The 22964-nt window shown below is 44.3% G+C and overlaps 1 protein-coding gene across 1 annotated transcript in view; it reads left to right on the plus strand.

Moving 5' to 3' along the window:
- Nucleotides 1–3483: 3483 nt before the first annotated feature.
- NEDD9 (neural precursor cell expressed, developmentally down-regulated 9) overlaps nt 3484–22964 on the plus strand; it is a 38151-nt gene continuing 18670 nt past the window's right edge. Inside the window, exons 1-2 of the mRNA XM_071452112.1 lie at nt 3484–3591; nt 19615–20055. Coding sequence (XP_071308213.1) covers nt 3580–3591; nt 19615–20055 — 453 coding nt within the window. The 5' untranslated portion in view covers nt 3484–3579. The remainder of the gene's footprint in view (nt 3592–19614; nt 20056–22964) is intronic.

The raw sequence follows: 22964 nt of genomic DNA on the forward strand, positions 1-22964 counted from the left end.
CAGAGGCACAAGACGAAGTCACAGAACCCATTTGCTACTCTGCTAGAATTGCAGTGGAATAAATATGAGGCAGTGAATCAAGCCATTGCTGTGCTGTGAAGCAAAAAAGGCACATTACATGAATTACCCTCCTGAGAACTTCAATAGGACCTTGTAGTTATAAATCCTGGCAATACAGCTGAAGTTGCCTCTGAAACACAGACATCAGTAATGCCTGGTCCCAGCTTCCTCATCAGCAAGTTGCATCGTATAATTGAGCTGATTATCCAAGGCAACCGACTCAAAACTTCCCTAGGCCGTGCCTGAAATACAATATTGCACAGCAAAGGCACGCCCGCCGCCAAGGTCACCAAGAGCAGCGGGGTGCTTGCACCAACCACAGACGCGCCTGCTGCAATCCCAGCTTCTCACAGCAAGGCGAGGAGCTCAGCGGATCACGTTTACAAATCCCTCTTTCAAGGTATATCCAATTCCCGATATCCGGGATAGACCATGGAGCTCTGCCATGCTGCCGGCTCTGCTGCGAGTGTCCCTCTGAGTGGGAGTGTTCCACCCTGGGGGAAATTAAAACCCCCCTCAGGGTAAATGCAGTAGGTGAGAGAGGGGGAGGGAGGGTGCGTGAATAAAACGAGCAGTGGGACTTTGCCGCGCAGTGCTGAGCGACGGCAATCTGTTTTTCTCCCCGTAAAATACCAGCTCTCGCGCCTGCTCCTTCAGAGTTGTAAAGTACAGCTGCCAGCACTGACAGACTTTGCGGGTTTGTGCCCAAAGTGGCACGTTCCAGTGGCATCTAAGTAAAAGTATTTAATAAGAGTTATGGAGAGTGATAAAGGCAAAACAATACACGTACAGGAACACCAACTAGAATTTCATATTGACACATCTGTTACCTCATATTAAAATCAGTCAGGGACATTTTACACACATTACAAGCAATGCAAGCTAAAATAACAGCAGAAGGCACAGCTTCTCAAATGTGCTTAGGTTTCATAATGTGATTGTAAAGCATTCTGAAAAAACACCAATTACAAGAAAAGTACCAGTATTGGTGGGATGACTGGAAACCAGATGCTCTCTGAGTTTAAATATAGGTGAAGTCAGTTACTTATTTTTGTTTCCAATACTTATTTGGTTCTTGCTGATGTGGTTTTACAGTCCTTAATGCATTTATCTTCATGGTAATGGTGCCATGGGAAGAGATTATAGAGAGTTTATTCAAGGAAGGAGATCTGGATGCTAGTCCACTATCATGCTAACACCTTAGCCATTGCATCCTCTGTATCTGAAATTAATTTTCTACTTGGAATATGAAGAGCAAAAACATGCGAAAAGAAAAACAGTGTTTCTTTGGTTCTTAACTCTTCAATTAAGAAATGCTCCAAAGAGATTTGCACTCTCTTAATAGTAAGCTGGTTATACATAATCACTGGAGGAATTCCTTTCTTAATTAAGGTGTCTAAAGACACAGCACACAAGTGAGTTTTACTCTCTTGAAACTACCCACATTTATTTTGATGCTGCACTTGAAACAGCCCTGCCCTAAACCCAGTGCATATAAAATATCATCTGTTTCATGTTTCTTCTTGGGAAATCAGAAGAATCAACAGCAACAACAAAAATGGAAAGAAAGGCCCAGAGAAAAACCCCTACAAGGGGTTGGAGCAGCAAAGCTACAGCCCAGCCACAGTGGCTCTTCTGCACTGCAGAAAGCAGGAACTTGTCCTTCTCACGAACTTCTGAGACTTATTTTGTACTGACAGGGACACACACCCATGAGCTGTTATGGCATGTGCAGTCAAGAAGACAGCATAGGGAAAAAAAAGCATTTTTGCATTCAATTAGTAAATTTGTAGAGTACAGCCACATATTTTATGCTGGAACTGGAGAACAGAAGAGATTGCAGATAAAAGTATGACATTCTTTATCAGTCAAGAAGCCATTTTAGCAATAGGATCCCTCTCTAGAGGATTAGTCACATGAGAATTTAAGGATAACATTGCACTATGAAATGTAGTTATGTTTGTAATCTGCCAGTACAAGATTATTCTTTGCTATTTTTCCTTAGGCCACCAGAAATAGCCTTGAGTCCATCTGTGACCTAAAAATATTGGGTAAGATTCAGCTCGGGTAAAAAGGAGAGAATTTATTTCCTATTCCTCTAAACAGGCTGGAGTATGTCCCATACACAAAGATTCCTATAATGTGCACCATATTAATCATGCCTGATTAAGAGATCTAACTTGAAAAGCATGAAGGATCACCACACATCTATTTTCCCTGCTCTTTCTTGCTTCCAAGATACCAGAGTTAATTATTACTCTCTTCCAAATAATCCTTATTTACAATGGTCACTCTTTATAATGGACATCTCCGGGCCATTAAAGCATTCTTGGCCTATGGTGTCTAATCAGTGTTGAAATTGCAGCCAGGCAAAGCCAACACTTGGCAGATTGATTCGAGCAGTAGTAGTTGAAAAAGATCATCTTCTGAGGACAACTGAGAACAAAAATAATTGCAAAGACATGAACAAGGCAGTGTTCAGCGCCTCCAAGAGCTGCACGTGAGAAAAATGCCTGTGGGAGGGATGGATGGAAAAGGTTCACAGAATCAATTAGGTTGGAAAAGGTCTCTGGGATCATCGAGTCCAACCCTTGACCAATCACCACCTTGTGAACTAGGCCATGGCATTAAGTGCCATGTCCAGCTGTTTCTTGAACATTTGCAGGGTTGATGACTCAACCACCTCCCTGGGCAGTGGATTCCAATGGGTTACCCACCCTTTGCATGAAAAAATTCTTCCTTATGTCCAACCTGAACATCCCCTGGACATCTTGAGGCTATGTCCTCTTGTCCTGTTGCTGGCTGCCTGGGAGGAGAGACCAAACCCCATCTGGTACAAAGTCATGTAAGGGTAGAGAGTGTCAAGGTCCCCCACTAGCCTCTTTTTCTGCCTAAACATCCCCAAGTTCCTCCAGTCTCCCTCCACAGGACTTGTGCTCCAGACCCATCACCAGCTCCGTTGCCCTTCTCTGGACCTGCTCCAGCACCTCAAGGTCTTTCAGTGAAAGGCCCAGAAGTGGACACAGGACGTGAAGTGTGGTCTCACCAGTGTCCAATACAAGGGGTAACTGCCCTCATCCTGGTGGCCACACTAGTGCGGATCCACACCAGGATGCCATTGGCCTCCCTGGGCACACGCTGGCTCCTGCTCAGCTGCTGTCAACCTGTGCCCCCAGGTCCTTTTCCGCCGGGGAAAAGTGAAGGCGAGCAGCTTTGAACAGGCACGGGCGGGGTCCTTGGGAGCAGGGCCGCCAGCCCTCGCTCTGTGCGGGGCTCTCTCTCTCCGGCCATCGGCGGAGGGAGGCGGCGGAAGGCGCCGCGCCCGGTCTCGAACCCGCGGACCCCGCCGGCGCCACCGCGGTCCGGGGGCGGGGGGTGCGGGGGCGGGGCCGGCTCGTGTCGAGCGCCATGCAAACGCGGGCGGTGCTATGCAAATGAGCGCGTTAGGCTGGCGGGGCGGCGCGCGGCGGGGCGCGCAGAGCGCGCGGGGATGCGGCGGGGCGCGGAGACGGCGCAGCCATGAAGTACAAGGTGAGCGCGGCGGGCGAGGAGCCCGCACCGCACCGCAGGCGGGGGTCCGACCGCTCGGGGCTCCCCTCCGCACCTCCCCGAGGCGAGCCGTGTGCCCGCGGGGCGGCCAGGTCTCCCTTCTGCCCTCCGCTGCGCTGCCTCCGGGCGCAGAGCCCCGGGAGGGTGTCCGCGGGGAGTGGGAAACGAGGGGGCAGCGAAGGGGTCGGGCTGCGGGGGCCCCCCGGGTGCTGTGTCGGTGTTGGCGGTGCAGGGAGAAGGAGCTCCTCTCGCTTTCCCCGCTGGTGCCGGCCCTGGATAACGGGGTGAGCCCGGGATCGCGGGAAAAGTGGCGTGATGGCCAGGCGCGTTTGGGACAGGTACCCCGATCCTCCCCGGGAGCTCATTCACCTCCTTCCAGGCGCTTGTGGATGTTTCCTTATCACGGTGCGGTCTGTTTGATGCATCACAAGCGAGGGAAAAAAAAAACCCAAACGTTTTTTAGAAATTGGTAACCTATCCCCCGTATTAATTCCTATCATCCCCGCTTATTCAATAATCGCTTTTAGCGACCTTTTACCAGAGGGGGTTGTGGTTGGTTGGTTTTTTGGGTTTTTTCCCAAAAGACACAAATGTAGAGCCTTTTGTCCTAATATTACTCAAAAACTTCTGGGCAAGGTACAGAATTGCCCACGGGGCATTAGATTACTGTACAGACATACCGTAATCTTGTGCGATTGGAAAAAAAGGGGGAGGGAAGGAAAAACTTTCCTTGCCCTGCCAAAAATAACTTCAGCGTCAATAAAAAGGTGATTTTGGAAATGTCACACGCTATATACTTACTTGGAGACTGAGTTGCTTTGGAAGTGAAGTCCATCTCTGTACTAAACTGAGGCAGCTTGGTGTGAAAGGGTGCTGATGGAGTGGCAGTGTGTGTGAGAAGTACAGTGATACCCAGGTAAATGTGCAGGGATTTTTGTGCTCTTCTGTACATCTCTGAGCTCAGGCCAAGTTTTCAGGGTCTCTCAAGCCAAACTTTGGGAAAGGTCAGAGTTAAGTTTCCAAAGCAACTGCCAGTTTCTCCATCTCATGGAAAAACAAGGGAAAAGAAATTGTGTTAGATGTGGGTTGCCAAAGGTAATCCATGGCTTTTTTTTTTTATTATTATTTTAAATTGTGTCTCAAACAACTGACTGATTTGAAGTCTGAGATAAAATCCATCTCTTCTCTTCTATCTGCTCCACCTCTGATCAGCCCAGGTAGACTTTATACCTGCCTAGAGAAGGTGTTACTCTGAGCAGAAAACATCAGGCACTCAAGGGTAGAAGAGCAGTGTCACTGTTAGTCCAAAGCTCACAAACTGCTTTCAGGCTGCCCAGGGCCAAGGAACACTTGTATTCCAGCAGCAAAATAATGGTCCTGTATAGTTATACAGCTTCCTGATTTCTTGTATGTAGGCCAGTGGCCCTGCAAGAACAGGGACAAATAAGGTGGCTCAAAAGGGGGAAGTCTTCCCTGCTCTGTAATGTTTCCTTTGCCCTGTATTGTGGGAATGAGGATTTTGGATTTGGTTTGTGATTACATAATTCTAGACAGAGAAGACTAGACAGAGAAAGAGCAAGCCATTAAAAATAAATAAATAAAAAAGAGAAGACTGAGGGGTTTGGCCTCAAAAACCTTCTAGCTGGATTACAGTGTTTACTTTCCCTGGGAAATGTGAAGTAGTTACAGTGTTTAACTGGGACAAACATTCTTAGAGCTATTTCTTATCCCTAGAGTAATACACAAAGAAAATACCTGCACATTCAGTCTTTGTTCTTTCTGTATTTTCTCCCTTTCTTTTATCTTCCTATAGGAAAACTTTTTTTTTTTTTTTTAAATTAATTGTACACATGAAATAAAGGAACAGAGAATGCTAATGGCCTGCCTGGGGACAAATCATCACTTCAGAGGAGGCTTAGCATCCAGGTGCACATTTGGCTCTGTTTACCTGCTCACAGTGTTATACTGGGGCCTGTCATTCCTTCCTTTCATTGTAATAGTCTGTAAGGCCTCATTTGAAGAAATTATTGAAATGCTCATTATAGTTTAATACAGAGTTTTAACAGTAGGACAGAACAGGAACTGATTCATGGGTGAGACCCTGAATATGTCTCTCCATCACTCATGACTTTGCTTTCAGTGTGACTAAACCCAAGGTCATTTCTGGTCTAGAAATCCTTTTGGTACACAATCTATACATTTTTTATTCAGACATTTTCAAAACTTGTTCCCTCCCTCTCTTCCTTCATCTAAGCTTCTTTTATTGTCCATTGCATTTTTCCATTTTAACACTCAAGTCTGAATCCTCTGAAAGGCAAAATCCCTGTGGATTTAAGCAAGTTCAGAATTTTACCTTAAATATGTCTCTACACCACTGTCTAGCTTTTGCACACTGTGAGAAATTCAGTGATTCTGTGACTATTTAAAGCAAAGAGAAATTTAACCCCAGGTCAGGTCCTGCTCTCCCATTCATGTACTACTTAAATGACTGAGAACACAGAATTTATTTTAACTGAGCTATGGAAAGATGGGAAAGGTTAAGCATAAGAAATACTTGTGTTGGTTTGGAGCACTTCTTAGTCCTGCTTGTCTAAAAACTGCTTTCAGAAGTAATTCCTGTAGGGGTGCAGTTGCATGAGGGCAACACCTCAGTTCTTTGATGACAACAGCTTGCTTTTGAGCTAAATCCCCATGTACAATAAAACTGCACCCCATCAAGTTCTCACAGGACTCCATTCCAGTGTTCTGTAATCCAGGAGTAGGGTCAGCCCTTTCTGAAACCAAACACAGGCTGTGACTCCAAGGATGGAGCAGTTACAGCTAGCTACAATGTACTCTGTAGCAACAGAAATTCCAGTGGGTTTCCATGATGAGGGAAGGACATGGATAGGAGAGGGTGTATCTGGCTCCCAATTCCTGCACTCTTATCTCAGGCAATAAAAGTGCAACAGAAGCAAAAGGGAGAAGACATTATCATAACAAGGCTTTTGTAGCTGGGTGGCTGTTCACATGGAAGACAAAATAAGAGGGGGAAGGAAGGAAGAAAAGGGGATTTGTCTGTTTACTAAAACTTCCAAATGGTGAAAGAGGAGAGGAAAAAAACCCTGCATTCCTTACCTCATTTAAGCCAAAAGGAATGACGTAGATGTGAAGTATGAGGTCTTGATTATCTATTTTTAGATAATTTGTTGGGCAAGGAAGAAACCTAAATAGGGTTCGAAATGCCTGCCATTTGTGCTAAGGCACAGTCCTGTAATATATAGACTTGATTACAATGTCTGCACGCCAAGACAAACAAAATAGTGTCCCTGGGAAGAAATACAATATTCCCAACCAGAAGTGCTTGTGAAAAGCTGCTTGTAACCCTGGCAATGAAAGACTTTGAGTGTTGGACCATGTAAAAGGAAAAGAACTGTCTGTACTTTATTAACCAAATCCTCTCTGTTTCATTTATTCCTTCTGCCTCTTCGTTCACTTTTTTTTTTCAGTATCTCAGCAATCACAGGGTGGCAATCTAACTCAGAAGTAAATAGGAACTGTAAAGTCTTGTAAAATGTAGTTAGGAGAAGAACAAACTGACAAGGGGAAAACCTGTCCAAGTTTGTGCCGTCTCTTTTACTGCAATGAGTTTAGAATGGAAGTTTCATGATTTTTCTCTCACCTGTGCACCTACAGGATGAGGTGGCTGAGGTCTAGCAGGGTCAGACCCAAGTCAGCAGCAACACCAGTGAGATGTAGCCAGAAGGACTGTTCCCTTCATAAAGCTTGGAGGGCCACTGTCATTCTCAGTTCTGGCTGTAGCCTCTGTGTGCCCTCCTTCCCCTCCCGTACTCCCCCTGTAGATTTATATTTGTATACTTAACAGAGGAGAGTGCCCCACTGCCCCAGGGTAGCTGAGAAACTCAACACACAATTGAGTGCACAATTGTGTCCACTTGCCCTACCAAAGTCTTGGTAGGACAGCAGAGTGCTTTTACTTCTGTTTTATAATGGAGCTGCTGAGGCTTAGGGATGTTACAGTGCTTTTTTCAGAGGAAGAATAAGAGCCATCACAAAGCACTGCAGCCAACAGCATGCAGTTTTTTTACCTGATTTCTAAACTTGTGTCTTTTTATGCTAACAGCTGCTCCTGAGTAATGTAGCTGTGAATCAATTGAATCAGAAACTGGCAGCCTAATCTGTCTCTGTCCAGTAGTTCCTAGTGTTTGATGGGGAAGCAGAACTACCAAATGAACAGCCTTCCTTATTTTATTGATTGTTCCATTTGATTCTAGATAGAGCAAGAGGCATTAGATACTTGTCTGGGAGGGTTTTACTTTTGCTTTTGCAGATGTTGCAGGTTGCACGTTAGAGTCCTACTTGGCCTAGAGGTATCTTGACTCAACTCTACTGATTCCAAACAGTGCCATACTATCAAAATACCTCATCGACAGGGACCTATCAGATCAGAGAGCAGGAGAGCTGTCTAATAGTAAGACTTTATGGAAACATCTTCTGCAAAGGGAAAATGAAAGCACATTTCAATGGTTATTGTCTTAGGCTGCAGGACTGTGCTATTTTGCAGAATATAGTCTAGACATCAGAGAAGTCTCATGATGTGTTATTGGGACCTTGCTAAATTTTTGGAACACAGTTCCTAAGACTACCGACAAACTCATCTTTGGAATCTTACCATCTCAAGCCCAGCAACAAGTGGGGTTAGAAGACTAACTTGCACTGATATCTGATCACTGAACACTGAACTCCTGTGTGTGGTGTCTGGGGAGACATTTGTATTAGTGTATAGCCTGTGCTCCACTATAAGTACCAGAGTAATTGCAGCAAGGCCAGGTGCATCTAGAAAGGTAGAAAACCAGGATCATAGAGCTTCCTACATGTCCTATTGCTGTTATCAAAGGTGTTAAGGGCATGGGAGTGCCTTCTGCACACAATAGATGGGCTTAGGTCACTTAAGGGCCAATGGGAAGTCACTTTTGCCATGCTTATTTTATTTGGACTAACTTATTACAGCATTTAAATACTTAAATCCCATTCATACCAGCAGCAATTAGGAACTCACCTGTCTCCCAGGGTCCAGAGTTTAATTCTATTTTTAAAGCAACATGAGTGCTTTAGAGGAGTATGCAGTCTCAGCCTTGGCTGCAGCACTTGTGGAGGACTCTTATCTTGCACTGTTCCAATTTCTGGCTGCTCTTGATGGAGACAAGTAGCTGAACTTCTTAGGACATAAAAGCCCACACGCCTCTGCAGGAAACCACTTTCAGTGACATTTGGAATCACAAATGCATAAGTCACTTTTGAAGAGGCTTCTTTTCATAACAGATGCTCTCTGAGCATCCATGAAAGTAGTGGACATCCCCTGTTAGAGCAGTACTCTGCCCCTGGAAGGTGCTTTATGCCAAGCCTTCAGTGGGCTTGATCAGATACTCCTCTGGGACTGTATTATGAAAATAGTATTTATGGCAGGTATTGAGCAATGTTTATTAAGTCAGGCCACTGCTAAGAAAAGCTGCATGTAGAGGTACTTCTGCCTGTAAATGGCTGCAACTCTCAGCATCAGTGAAGCTGGGTCACTTTATAGCAGCTCAGAGTGCAGCCTCTGCATATTATTGCCTGATTATCACAGCCTGCTCTTGGCAAGTGCCCGTTTTCTTTTGCCTTTTGGTCTAGACATTACAGTAGTGGAAACTGTCTTAATTTTAAGGAGCTCATTTTTCCCCAGCAGATTTGGACGTAGTTTGTGCTTGACATGAAACAGGGCTGCTAAAACTATAGTTCACACTCCTAGAAACACAAGTGCGTAGCATGACAAAAATTGTATATTTTTTTTGTCTATAGGGATGAGGCCTATTCTCGCCTTTCTATTTTTATGTTGGTTTTGAAAACACTTTCTTCACAGTCAGAGTGGATCAGCCTGCCAGAAAAGGAAGAGAAATAAGAATGGGTTTACTCTACAGGAATGCAAGTCAGCACATCAGAAGCCCTTTCTTAAGCAGGCCTCATCGACAGCAAGGTTGAAAATTTTAGCAATACCATAAATCATTTATCTTAGAAAATGCTGAAGGAGCCTAGGATCAAATCTCAGTTCTTCCAAAGCAAATGACCTGCTTATCTGAAGACAGAGAGAGGAAGATACAGACCATTAAAAAATCAATAATTCTCTTTTTAAAGAAGTTTCTGATCCAAAGGGTTAAGTACAAGACAACCAGAAGTGTGCATTCTGTTTAAGATACAGCTAGCAGTAGGTGGTGTCATCAATGTCCTTGTCCTGTGGACTTTACATCCAGTTAAAATGCTTAGGGTAATAAACCAATTTTTACTGCTACAGAAGGGCGTATTTACAAGCAGATATCTTCTTTGTTTTCTGTCTCTCTTTTTATACTGCTTTATTTTATTTGCAGCCCAGGAACTGCCTAAACCAATCTCTCACAAGATCAAGATCTTACATGATGAAGCTGAAGTTGTGCTTCAGCCTGAGATTGAGCAGAGTAACCAGAGCTGCTTAAAACTCATTTGCACCTTCACCATCCCTCTTCTCTGGGGGTACACTTACCCTGAAAATGTCAGCTTGCCAAAATCGAGCTGTTCTGGGAGGCTTGTTGACTTTTGGCCACTGCCCTTTAGGATGGAGATGGCTCTGACTGGACCTGGCAAACATCAGCTGCCAGCCAGGCTTGGCTCCCCTGGAATTCTCATTCACAGGCAATGTGCCTCCTGTCCCACCAGCCTGCTGAGGGCTGGAAGCAGCCTGGAAAGAGGAGTTCCTGAGCTTGTTTTTCTTTAGTTAGCTGGACTCTCAGGGCATCCCAAATTGTAGCTGCTGTGTAGTATCCCAGATGGTGACACTAAATTGACAGTGCAGGATGGCTTTCCCTTCTAATGAATTTTTTGGTTTTTTGAGAGACCTGGGTGAAGAAAGGCATGTCCTGGTTCATCGAGATTCTAGACTTAAAAAAAAAAAAATTAAAAAACATACTTTTAAAGCTGAAGCCATCAAACAAGTAAGTTGGTGGCAATACTGAGGTCCTGTGTCTACACAGCTATGGTTTCTTGACAATCAAGTTGGAATTGTTTCCCCAGAGCCACAGAAGGAAGGGTTAATTTTGGAAAAAGGGTTTGGGTTTGTTTTTTTTTTTTTTAAGGAAACTTTGTCTGGGAGAGGACTGCTCACAAATGCCAGAAACTGGAAAACTGAGAACTCAAAACACACGTTTTGGGATTCTTTCTTTCCGTACTTTTTTTTCCCCCTTCTGCTCTGCTTCTTCAATTCTTTAGCATTTAACATCCGATCTCCTTTCATTAAGTTTTTAATTGCTTGCCTGAGGGAAAGAGGTTAAGTTTTACATCTGCTTTTTGATTCTGATGTACTGTGGTTTAATCACAGTGAGATCATATTTACTCTAAGGGTATTGTTTGCATGCTTGGTTTTTTTTTTCCCTCTCTCCCTGTTGATGTCACAAAAGGCATACAGCCCTCAGACAGATTTGAAAAGGCCTTTTAAAGTCATGGAACAAGATCACACCCTTCCTTGGGTGGGGGGGGAAAGGAAACCGGTTACGAGGGTGAAACATACACAGAAAGCTTAGTGAGTTAGGTGTGGTGGAATTTCCCAAAATATTAATAGATCTTGAAGGTAAGTCAGGGGATGTGATTTGTATTCCCAGAGAGAGCAAAGAGGATGCTATTTCGGCCCTCCTGTAAAACCCCAGGAGCTCAGGGGCAATGAGAGGAATGAATACGTGATGAGCGGATCAGCGCTCTGCCTGGCTGTAGGTGTTTCTGTCGCACGCTGTGTGCGACGCCTGTGATGGCAGCAGTGCAGGGTGGGTGGTGTGCAGCCCAGCAGCGCCCTGCTCGGTGCCAGGCTGTTGTCCCAGGCTGTTGTCCTGAAGGGCACTGTCCCAGCCGTGCCCCTTGGCCCTGGAGCCAGGACCGCTGCATCCAGCTGGCTGCGCACAGGGAAAGGGAGTGCCCTGCTCCCTTTGAGCTCCTCCTGCTCTATGCCATTCACGTGTGGTTTGGGAGGAGGTACAGCCCTGGCAGCATCAGAAACACCTTATTTAACACTGAGGATATTATGTTTCTGTGATTACCTTTGTAATGTTTCTCACCCCCTCTAATTGAAATGAAACGGGGCAAGCCAATAAACCAAAACTCAGTCAACAGATGAAAGAATATCGTCTGAGCAAACAGAGACAGCAGAGACAGCCTGAGTTGTTTTTTTTCCTTCTTGCCAATGTAGAATTATCTTTTTGTTGCTCTCAATAGATATGGAGCCAGAAATCTTTCTTTTCAACTCACTATTCCATTGGGAAACATCAGGCATGGCAATAAGCTGATGCACTCAGTGCAGAATTGTGAAGTATTTTATTCACACAGGCTGGAGCACCAGTTAGGATCTTTGTTCTATCCTTCATTTTCACATTTTTCCTTCTTTACTTCCCCCCATACTCACTTTTTTAGCCTCTTCCTTCTTTCATAGACATGCATTTGGATTCCCTCCCAAGCTGCAGGTTCACTGCTGTGCCTCAGTTTCGCAAACTACTTTGCCAACTACCTACAAAAAAAAAATGGATACACAAATATCTCCTATTTTCTTAAAATTAGCAGTTTTGGTGCAGCAAAAAATGTTCTCAGACCAGAGCGCTGTCAGTCTCTCACATGTTTCTGTCACTTGTGAATCCTGGTCTTGGGTGAACCAATGGGCCACATCAGCATCTTCGGTAGGAGTGTGAAGTGCCTGAGCCCTACTTGTTCTGCTCGGTGCTTGCCCACCCTGCTTGGTGGAGTGTTGTGTCTGCAAAAACTGGCAGTGAATATTCCAGAGCATGACAGCCATAGTGCCTACTTTGGCTTACCCAAGTGTGGTCCTGTAAGAAAGAGAATGTTCCTATTTTTCCTCCTTAACTTTCTGTGTAACTTGTCTCACTACCAAAAAAAAAAGTCCCAGCCAGGGCCAACTCTGAAAATCAGGCCTCTCAGGCAGACAGAGGGGCTGGGACAACTTGGTGGAACAATGAAATAAGGCACTTGGCTCTCTGCCCTGCAGAAAGAAGGTTTTCCACATCTCAACCTCCAGGCAGCTTGGTCTGCTTTAGCATGACTAACAGCCTGTGTTGCAGAGATGCACAGGACCAGAGAGTAAGGATACTTAGGGTGGATAAAGACCTCTCCTCCTTATGGCTCTGCTGGGTCTGTTGGCTCACAGCTCTTTCATTAGCTGTGAAGCCAGTCTTCCAAAGCTGTGCATGGAAAACTGCCTTAATTTCCATCCAGCTGGACTTGGAATTGTTTGGGTGAGCAGTGCTTGACCAGAGAAGTATCTTTGCTAAACCAAAAACTTGTGGGTTTTGGTGTTAGAAAGCAAGAGAGTGCCTCAAAAGTAGATCTATAGGCTTTGCCTGAGGAGTGAACTGAAGCATTACCATGGTGAGCATTTGCTGCTGGGCTCCTTATTTTGTCATTAGCTGAGAGCCAGGAGCTCAGAGTTCCAGAGCCAGGCACAGGCTGGGTGCTCGGGGCCTTTCCCCTGCTGCAGCTGCAGTAGCTGTGAGCCCTGCTAGTGCAGAGGCTCTTTGATAGGGGCTGTGGTAGCACTTCCTGCATCCTCTCTGTAGCTGTACACTTCATCTTGACATAAAGAGCAAAAGCCTGCACACATTTGTTGCTCGCAATGAGTTGTTTCAGGTCTGTACATGGATGGGGGCTGTTATGGCCAAGCGTTGCCATTTCATAGTCCCTTCCCCATGTCACTGCCCACAGGGCCCCGCCCAGGAACATACCAGGGCAGCTTTGTGTCTATCAGGTACTGCCTTTGCTGTTCACACTACCTTCTTCCAGATTTGAGCAGACCAGCAAAAGACATTTCTCAAAGCTTAATGTCTTATTCAGTGACCTTTGTCAACTTCTGTTAAGTAGCCTTTGTGATAGGTTGCTTGTTACAGATAGACCTGTTACCTACTGTGCCTCAAGAGTTGCTTTCCTTGCCAACACAGCACAATGAATGCTTTATTTCAGGGGCAGTGACAGTGAGAAATAGAAAAGGAGAAAAGAACCAAAGTTAAACTGTCCAATGACTCTTGCACTGAAACCCTTGTGTCAAGAAGCCACAATAGATCTAAAATTTTCCTTTCTTCTACCAGCCCTGCTTGTATCTCAGAATAAAACTCACTTTTTACAGTGTTTTCAGAACAATCCTTTTATCTCACAGGCAGATCATTACTGTTGGGCCTAATGCAGCCCTACAAGGGTATGTAAATGCTTAAGCTTACTTTGCAATAGCAGTCATTAATTTTTAAGAAATCTATAAGATGGGAATCTGTATCAAAAATATTATGAGATGGATAACTAAAAGTCATCCAACCAAAATTAAGCTACTGGTTTGTTCACAGACGTTGCCCCCACCTTTCCTTCCTTTGTTCCTCCCTTCCTACTCCCAAGCTAAACATAGGAGAGAAGCTGTTTGTCATTTTAAGAAACAGTTTGCCCAGTAATAGAAAAAAGGAGTCCCACCCTCTTTCAGTGAAGAGCAGAGGCAATTTTCCCAGTCCTGTTTGCACATAAACTCTACACACAGGAAGCAATATTATAAAATACAAGACAAAGCCGAACCAAACAATACGCCTCAGCAGCCAAGCACAGAGCGGGGATCAGTATCCTCATATTGCACCTCTGAGGGATGCAGCAGGAATCCTTTGAGCTTATGGTTGGTTGAGCCTTTTCCTCGAGCGTTCATTCATCGTGGAGCTGGCTGAGAGGAGTCAAGTGGGCAGCCCTGTGCTGGGAGCTTGGCACCGCCGCGCTGGGCCCTTAAAGAGACCATTGTGTTTAATCTCCTAGAATGTCATTTGTTATTCCTGCCTTTGCTGCCATGGCTCTGGGCACCTCACACACTCTCGTTACCCACGTCACTGCATGTGTTTACTCTAACAGAAGTGGTAGATGTTTCCACTCTTCTCTTTAACTCTTGCCTCTTCTCTCTTCTGCCACTTAGCCTCATCAACAAACACCCTCTTCATCCTCCAGACTACGAATTACAGAATTCTGTCAGTTCTCCTCACTGCAGAGAAAGGCAGCCAAAACAGGTTGTGATCTTCAAAGTATTTTCGTCTGTCCTCACCCAGCTGCAGATGTGTCAGCCACCAGTTACAACAGGCTAAGGAGAGAGTAGACACCTTTGACAGTTCTGTAATAGACCTCATTTATACAGCTGAATTTGGCATGTAGTTCCGTCAAGATTTGAGAAAAAAATAGTTTACAGAGTCTTATTTTTTTTTTGTTTGGTTCTGCAATTAGAACAGCTGACAGTTTTCAGAGCAGCATCTCTCGCTTACTAGGTCATGCATCCTAGGTGCAAAAGAAAGAAAAATCTGAGGTGTACAGAGAATACAAATTGTTCCTTTCCAGCTTTTATCTAATGGACTTTAAATGGCATTAAAGGAAACCTCAGACAGAAGTTTCAAATCCCAGGTTCACTTTACCTAGAGGGAGCTTGAAAGCTTTACTTTTGTCTCAACCAATGTAGAAAGTTGGGACCACGGGCACTGTAATCTGCATTTGATCTTGAGAGTATCCATTTCTGTTCCCTTACTTTTAGACAGTTTGACAGAGTCAGCAGAGTGTGCTGAGCCTTTTCCTGCAGTATGTTCCAGCTAAAATCCCCAGGCAGCAGTCATTAGGGTCAGGCTCCATTTTCACTTTGACCTGCTGACAACTGAGATGGCACTTTGTTAAACAGAAGACTGTAAAACTTCCGATTTTCAGTGATTTTACATAAGATGCTTTCTACTGCACTCATGAGCCCAAGGTTAAGAGGAATTTAAGCTTCTTGAGAACAAATGCGGGGTTTTTTTGTTTTGCTTGTACAGAGCATTAACACCATGGGGGCCTGACCCTGGCTTCAGCTTCCAGACATCCCAGTATTGCTAGCAAGGCTTGACACAGAAGCTGCTGAGTCTTTCCAATCCACCATTAGCTGTAGAGAAGCACTCATTACTTCAAGTAGGGCTGTCACAGCACTGGGAGCTCAGGAGAATGGAGATGCTGCACAGGGACCACAGGTACTTTTGGATTTTGAAGAGGGTACCACTGCAACTATCATGTAGTTAATTTAACTGGACCAAAGGAGAGCAACAGACACTTCAGTATTAGTCTTATTAAAAGGAGCTGGTAGCTGCCAGTATCTTCATTTTATGAAATGCAGCTGATTTCTGTAACAAAATTTTTTTCCCTATCTAGCATCAGGTAATTTTTCCCCAGCCTTTACAGAACTTGATTTTGTAGCTCTGCATCTGTCGTGCTCCCTTTTTTTTTTTCTTTTTTATTGGGAATATAAAGTCCCTTTAGAGGGACTTCTGTGCAACTTACTAGTTTTGAAAACAAGTTCCAAGACAATTTTCTCATTGCCCTTTCTCTAGGAAGCAGACAAGTTCTTTTTAGCATTTAGTGATACAAAAAGGTCACTGCTGTGCTGTTGGCTTCTCATATCAGATCTTAGTGCTTACTTGGTGCCAGTTCTCAGGCAGTTGAGTGGACAGATCCATGCCTCTTTAGAGCAGGTCCAATTAATTTCATGTAACTGTCCCCACTCTCTGAGCTGATGAGACCAATGAGAAGAAATATTGATATATGGGCTACAGTGCCCACAGAATCAGAAAATTATTCAGATTTGTCAAATCTTTGGAGATAAGGCCCACAGGTGTTGCAAGATGTCTTTGATCAGAACTTCTTTCTGTGTGATGAAAAGTAGAGACGACCATCGTGATCACCACAGCAGGCTAAAGGTACCTGTGGTTTCCAAAAGCTTGCTTTCTGTGGTCACAAGTGCATTTTTCTCAGGGCTGATTCTGCTGACTTGTGAAAGTGACTGTGACACTGTTTCTGAAGCTCATACTTAGCAATCCTGTGAAGGAAGAATGAAGTCAGAGAAAACAAAGAAGATCTTAGCAGGAGCAGTGCCTTTGCTGCTGGCACCAAGCAACAGGCTTAGTGTTTCTGGTCCCAGTGCTTATTTGGAGGAATATTTTTCCTGCTTCACTGCTCCATCAGTGACTGGTGCTGGTGGCATGGCTCTGGGCTATTTAAAAGGCCTTGGGGAAATGGCTGTGAAACAAGTGGCAACCAATTAGTATAATTCACATACTGGTGCCTGAGTTAACACCAACAATGAGAATCTGAAGCTGTTTGCAGCAAAGAAGTTCCTGAAGCACATCCAGAAAGTGTTAACATGCTGCATGCCAGGTGGTGAGAAGGTCACTGGGACAGAGATAATGAGCAGCTAGAAAAAAGAATTCACATGGGAACTTTTGTCTGCTCTAATTCTACCACCATTTCAGCTTTGTTCTGAGAATTCCTTTGCTGCAGAAGCTAATCAACTTTTCAAATACCTTTAAACACCAAAATATAGAAGAATACACATTTATCATTGATTTAGCCTGCTTGGTTAGTGCCTCCCCCACCCAGCTGTAATCTTCCTCCTTTAAACAACTCCCCTGTGAAAGTCTTCTTTTATGTTGCACAGGCACTGGTCCCATTAGTAGATTTCCCTTGTGAAAGACATGCTAGAAAGAAATGTGGAAAGATTAGAGATTGACTTGAATATTCAGATTAGGCAGGGGCTTTTGTTTTCTGAGCTTCAGACTCCACTAAGCAGCCTGGTTGACACAGCAAGAGTATAGAGGTAGTGCCCAAGAAAAGACCACTGGTTTTGACCATGCTTAAATAATAGTTCTACAGTCCTGCCAAGGCATGGACAAAAATTGCTCCCTGCTTTATCTATATTGGGATATCTTAGTGTTGCTGACTGATGAGCTGAGTAGACATACATCAGAGGGAATGGTGGGCCCCAGTGCTGCTGTTTACATGGAAGTTCAAAATGGCAATCCTGCTTTTCCAAGCCAAAGCTTAATTTATACCAACCTCACTAATGATGCTGATGAAAGGTAAAGCCAGTGTTTCTCATACATTTGAAAGCTGATCTCCCATTCAGAGAAGAGGAAACTGATCTTGTGCACCCCATTTCAACCCTGCATGTCTTGGGAAATGCAAGTTCACCTACCTTTTATGTGATACCTGAGCTTATCCCCCTTCCATCCACCAGTCAGCCCTGCACACAACCTGCTACACTGAGCAAGGTCAAACTAAAGTCTCTGTCTTGAGGAAGCACAGGAATGATGGGAAAACATCAGCATGATAACAGGGAAAGATATAACAAATGAGGGATGGTTAAAAGAAAAAGTTCTGAAATGTCCAAGGAGGAAGATAAATATGACAGATAAAAACACTAAACTGTACTTGACGCTATTCCTTTGACATAGGAAAGATAAATCTTTAAGGCAGCTGCATATCCTTTTTGGTGGATTAGCACAATTTCAGTTTGTGTACTGCATCCAAATATTTCAGCTTGAACACTTCAGATCCAGGGCTCTGTATATTTTTTCAAGTGCTTACAGTCGGATTATAACCACCTCTGCTGACCGCCTTCACTGAAAATCAGGCAGTCATGGAGCAATTGTTTCCAATATGTCTGGAAATATCACCAGAGCCAAGAAATTAAATCTTCATGGCCTTTTTGAGGGGTCCAAGAATGTTAGTGCAGACAGCCTGCCTACTTTCCATTGAATACCTTGGCCAGTTGCTCAGAACTGGATGTGCCATAGAGGCCTGCAAAGAAAGAGGAAAGGGAGGTGCGTCCATCTGGGAGAGGAGGTGGTACTTATTAGTAACACATCCCAGCCAACAATCTTACATCAACTCAGAGCTGGCTTAAAACTGCATAGCAGAGGTACTGCTGGGCATAGAACCCCAGCAGGAGAGAAGTCAGGGCAAGCTGCAAAGCCTGCCTGAAACTCTGGGCAAATGCTTGGGGGTAGAGCTGTGTGAAGCTCCTTGTGTTGATGGTACTGCTCCACTTCACATAATCAAGCAAAGTGCATCTAAGAGTGCTTAAACTGTGTTGACACAAGTCAAAGACACCCTTTGGCTGCCCTAAGTCTCCCCTTAAGTTACACACAGAGGCTCTTTGTGGTGCTGGTTGATACCTACATTCTTACATTCTTTTAGATGGGCACTGCTTTCCTCATGGCACGGGCATCACCCTGCTTGGGGTCACTGGGTGCATTATTTTTTAGAATTATATTTTTCTCTTGAAGGTCTTTCTACAGAAGATGGACCTCAGAGGAACCATGTTCTTTGAAGTTGGTTTGGAGTTTTTTTTTTTTTTGTGGTGCTGGTTTTGAGGCAGCAGGGGAGGAAGGGTTTTATCTATTAAACTACTTCTGTGCTATGCTGTGCCCCTAAAGAAGTTTGCAGAGTGAGAAGGCATAAAGCTACACACAAAGATGAGCATCGTAGCTCAAAGCCTGTGACGTTTTCTCAACTCATTTTTAGATAGTTTTTCTTACTAGGTGGTCTACAGATCCATCACTTTTAAGGCCACCTGCAGGCGTCAGCCAAAAAAGCCAGGCCACTGTCTTTACACTAAATGGGATCTGCATCTCCGTGGAAAGTCTTTTGGGACCCCACAAACGTAAAGTTGTTTGGGAAAAATGACTCTGGATTACTCACTCCTTGTGAGTCTTGCTCAGGTTTATTTTTAATGGCTGCTAGCTGGCTGTAGCAGTACACAGAGCATGTTTGTAGGGAAATCAGTGTCAAGAGATGAAGGCACAAGCCCCTCATTCACAGGAAGAGCACCTCAGTGCCAGGAGCAGAACTCTCCTGACTTTCTGTCTGTTCAGGTGACTAGGCCATATAAAGAGCTTCTATCTGACCCACTGTTTCTGGAAAATTTCTCACTAGCAGTGTTGCTAATGCATAAGCCTCTCATTTTCCCAACTTGGGACAGAGGAATCCTGTGCTGTATGATTTTCCATGGGTTTTTTTATTTCCTGCACACTTCTTTTTCAAATTCAGTCCTTATTTCCTATCACTTAGAATGTGCTTGAAGATACAGAAAAATTCTGCCTTGTTTGCTGACTTGCTATTCTTGCCTTTGCTTTTCCACAGAATCTTATGGCCAGGGCCCTCTATGACAATGTCCCCGAGTGTGCAGAAGAGCTGGCCTTCCGCAAGGGAGACATCCTGACGGTGATAGAGCAGAACACCGAGGGGCTGGAAGGATGGTGGCTCTGCTCCCTACACGGCCGCCAAGGCATCGTCCCAGGCAACCGCGTGAAGCTCCTGATAGGTGCCGTGGTACAGGACAGCTCTCCTGGCCGGGATGTGCCCAGCTCAGCACTGATGAATCAGCCCTTCAACCACCAGAAGATCTACCAAGTGCCGAGCTCGCACGCCTCGGCACGGGACCCTGTCTACCAAGTGCCGCCTTCCCACCAAAACCAGGGAATTTACCAGATACCCACTGGTCATGGTCTGGTGGGACAAGAGACTTACCAGGTGCCACCCTCCATGCAGAGGTGTATTGATGGTCCAGCTGTGACTAACAAGGTGTGTGCATTTGCTTTTACTTTGTAGCTCCAGAGCCGCTCACTTGGGCTGAGAGAAGTATGGGATTCAGGCTCCTCCCAGGCTGAAGCACATTTGGCCTGTGGCACTCTCACATTATGTGTTCAAAAGAGCTGCTGCAGCAAGAGGAACTCTCCCACTTATTAATGAACAGTTACATCATCTGCCCAAGTAATTTTTGTTTCATTAAAAATTATATACTATCTTGCTGGAGCAGTCCCAGTGGGTCTAAACTACAAAGAGGAATCAGTGTTTGATATGACAAGGGCCATACTCGTAAGAGTGAGGAAATAAGAGGATGATGATAATGAGGGATGTTTTAGTACTAAACCTAAAACTTTTAAGAGTGCACTTGATGTTTATCTACAGTTAAATTTCTTGGTTGAAAGTGAGAGCTGCAGCAGCTCCATGATGCAACCATTACTGCATTATTGCATTTTGCAAGGGTCGCCCCTTGTTCCTGCTGTTCTTCTTAAGTTCTCCCCATCTTCTGCCACTCCCTCATTTTACCTTCACAGGATACCTGCCAGGTACCCTGGTGACAGAAAAGGAAGGAAGTATTACAAAGCCAAAAAGAAATTCTTTCAGTCCCTCCATTCCCAGTTCAACAGCTCCAGATATCAGCATCCTGCTTACCCTTAGAGCTTAAAGCACAGCATTAATATCCAATTTATGTGAGTGGATGATGGCTCTCTCAGGAAGTTCTTTACTGGTTTAAACTTTCATCTAATTTAGTTTGGCAAGACTGTCTGTTTTGTGTTTTTCCCCCACATTGCCCACAAGTCAGCCTTTTTCATATCAGGACTTTGGAAGACATCTTCTAATGCTTTTATTTCCTCGTTATAATTTCATTTTCCTTGATAAGAATAAATGGATTTTTTGTCTTCTGAGCAAGAGAGAAAGATCTGTGAAACCATTCCAAGTCAATTTATAAAGAAGTTTGCTTGCTCAGCTTTTCCACAGTTATGCTTTATAGGCTGTGCAGGAAGATAATACAAGAAAATTGCACTTGCTGCACAGGCAGAGATAGGAGCTTTGTTGGAGCAATTACATGAATTTTCTTGATAACTCCCATGTATTTTCTCTCATTTCCTTCTTTCCATATAGACTACATACACTGAAATCTTTTCCAGGATACTCTTTGCCTATCCACAGTGGATACCCTCCAAGGTAGTTAGTGAACACCTGGTAAATAATCTTTTGATGGGGCAGCAGAGAAGAGATCTCATTTTAGGGTATGGCTGCAAGAAACATTTTAAATCACTGTTTAGAGATGCCTCAGCTATCCAGCTTGGGCACAGGAGATGCACCATACAGCAGATCTGTAGGAATCCTACAGCAGTCTGTAGGAAAGCCCAAGGAATTAGTTTGGAATGAGCACTAGGTACCTTTATTTTAGTACCTGACTTGCCTAAATACTGTTAGGATAGTTTGCTTAGCATAATTAATGTATGTTTCTACTCCACACAGAAAGAATTTTCCAACTGATAAGAGGTTTTTCTTCTCCCTCCTCCCACCCTCTCCAGCTCCAGTGAAAACAACAGGACATTCTGTATAAACCTGTTGGCTGCTAGGACTGTGTTAAAACCCTTGAAACACTAAGAGACTGAAATCTTTGTTTTAGTCTAAGTGCAAAGTTCTTGACTTTGAGTTGAGATACAAATATCAGAAGCTGTGAAGCACCTGTTTTCTCCAAGTTTCTGCTGAGACATTTTTTCAGCAACCTTGATTATGAATTTTTCTGAATTCAAGTAACCTTTAGAAAGTTATCTATTTTCAGAGTTGTGACTTGTTTTCATTTAATTCCTTGCAACCCATGAAAGACCAGCTATGCTGCTCACTGTAAAATAACTAAACATACACATTTATAGAGGATTTCATCCTCAATCAAAGTAAATGCCAACCTGCTTAGTCCTAGCCAATATTTGCTACTTGCTTTAGTCCTGACTTAAATTTATTTAACCCAAGAGTCCTTGCTCTCAGTATTCACTGTGTTGTATTGAGGCTGGAAAACCTCATGCAGCATCCTGCTTTGACCAGAGGTAGATATGTCCCTTACTCCTTGGGATTTCTCAGTTCTACACTAAAAGGAACCTGTTGGGATTGAATCCATGACAGGCAAGAGATGACTTACCAGTGGTGTCTGAGGTAAAACTACTCCTTTCTGTATCATCCCAGTCTTGCTAAGCTGCTTTCTTACAGCTACAGATGCAACTCTACTAATGCCTATGCGAAAGAAAAGCCTAATTAAAGGAAAGCACTTTAGCACTTGTCTTCTTTGTATGAGGAAACAGTCTGCCCTCCAAATCCTCCTTCTCTAGGGATCAGTTAAAACAATCCTTAATATTAAGAAAAGCTGGGCATCTTGAAGGTTTGATTTGGGGTGTCTTTGCTTTGTCTTCCAAAATGAATAATATCTTTTCTCAGACTTATGACACCTGCTCCAAAGGCTTAAATGAGCCACTCTGGCTCCTTCCATCAGCAGAACCAGCTGGTCAGCAAGCTGTGTATTTTGGTAGTCGTACGGACATTGAAAGGTTTTGCTGCAAGTTCTTGCTGTATGCAAGTCTTCTCCCTTCCCACAGCAGGAGCTAGAGAAGAAACCTGTGTCCTCTGGACATCATTCTAGGCAAGACCAGCAGCAGTTTCTGTGCCATCCCTTTCTGCACGTGTCTGCTTGCTTCCCTTGTGCAAACATGTGGCTTGGCTGCCATACAGGTTTTGCAGGCTCAGGGCTCAGGAGCTGCTGTCAGGCAGGAATTGTCTAGCCTGGAGCAGCAGTAAATCAACAGCAGGCATGTTATTAAGCTGTGCTGAGGTAACCCATCTCCTAAGCCAGCAAGGCAGAGCGAGTCAAAAAGGAGTCCTGAGGCAGGTAATTACAGTGATTA

This window comes from Agelaius tricolor, unplaced genomic scaffold (assembly GCF_023055355.1).
Source record: "Agelaius tricolor isolate 1412-34295 unplaced genomic scaffold, bAgeTri1.0.p SCAF_2, whole genome shotgun sequence".
NCBI classification, from domain to species: Eukaryota; Metazoa; Chordata; class Aves; order Passeriformes; family Icteridae; genus Agelaius; species Agelaius tricolor.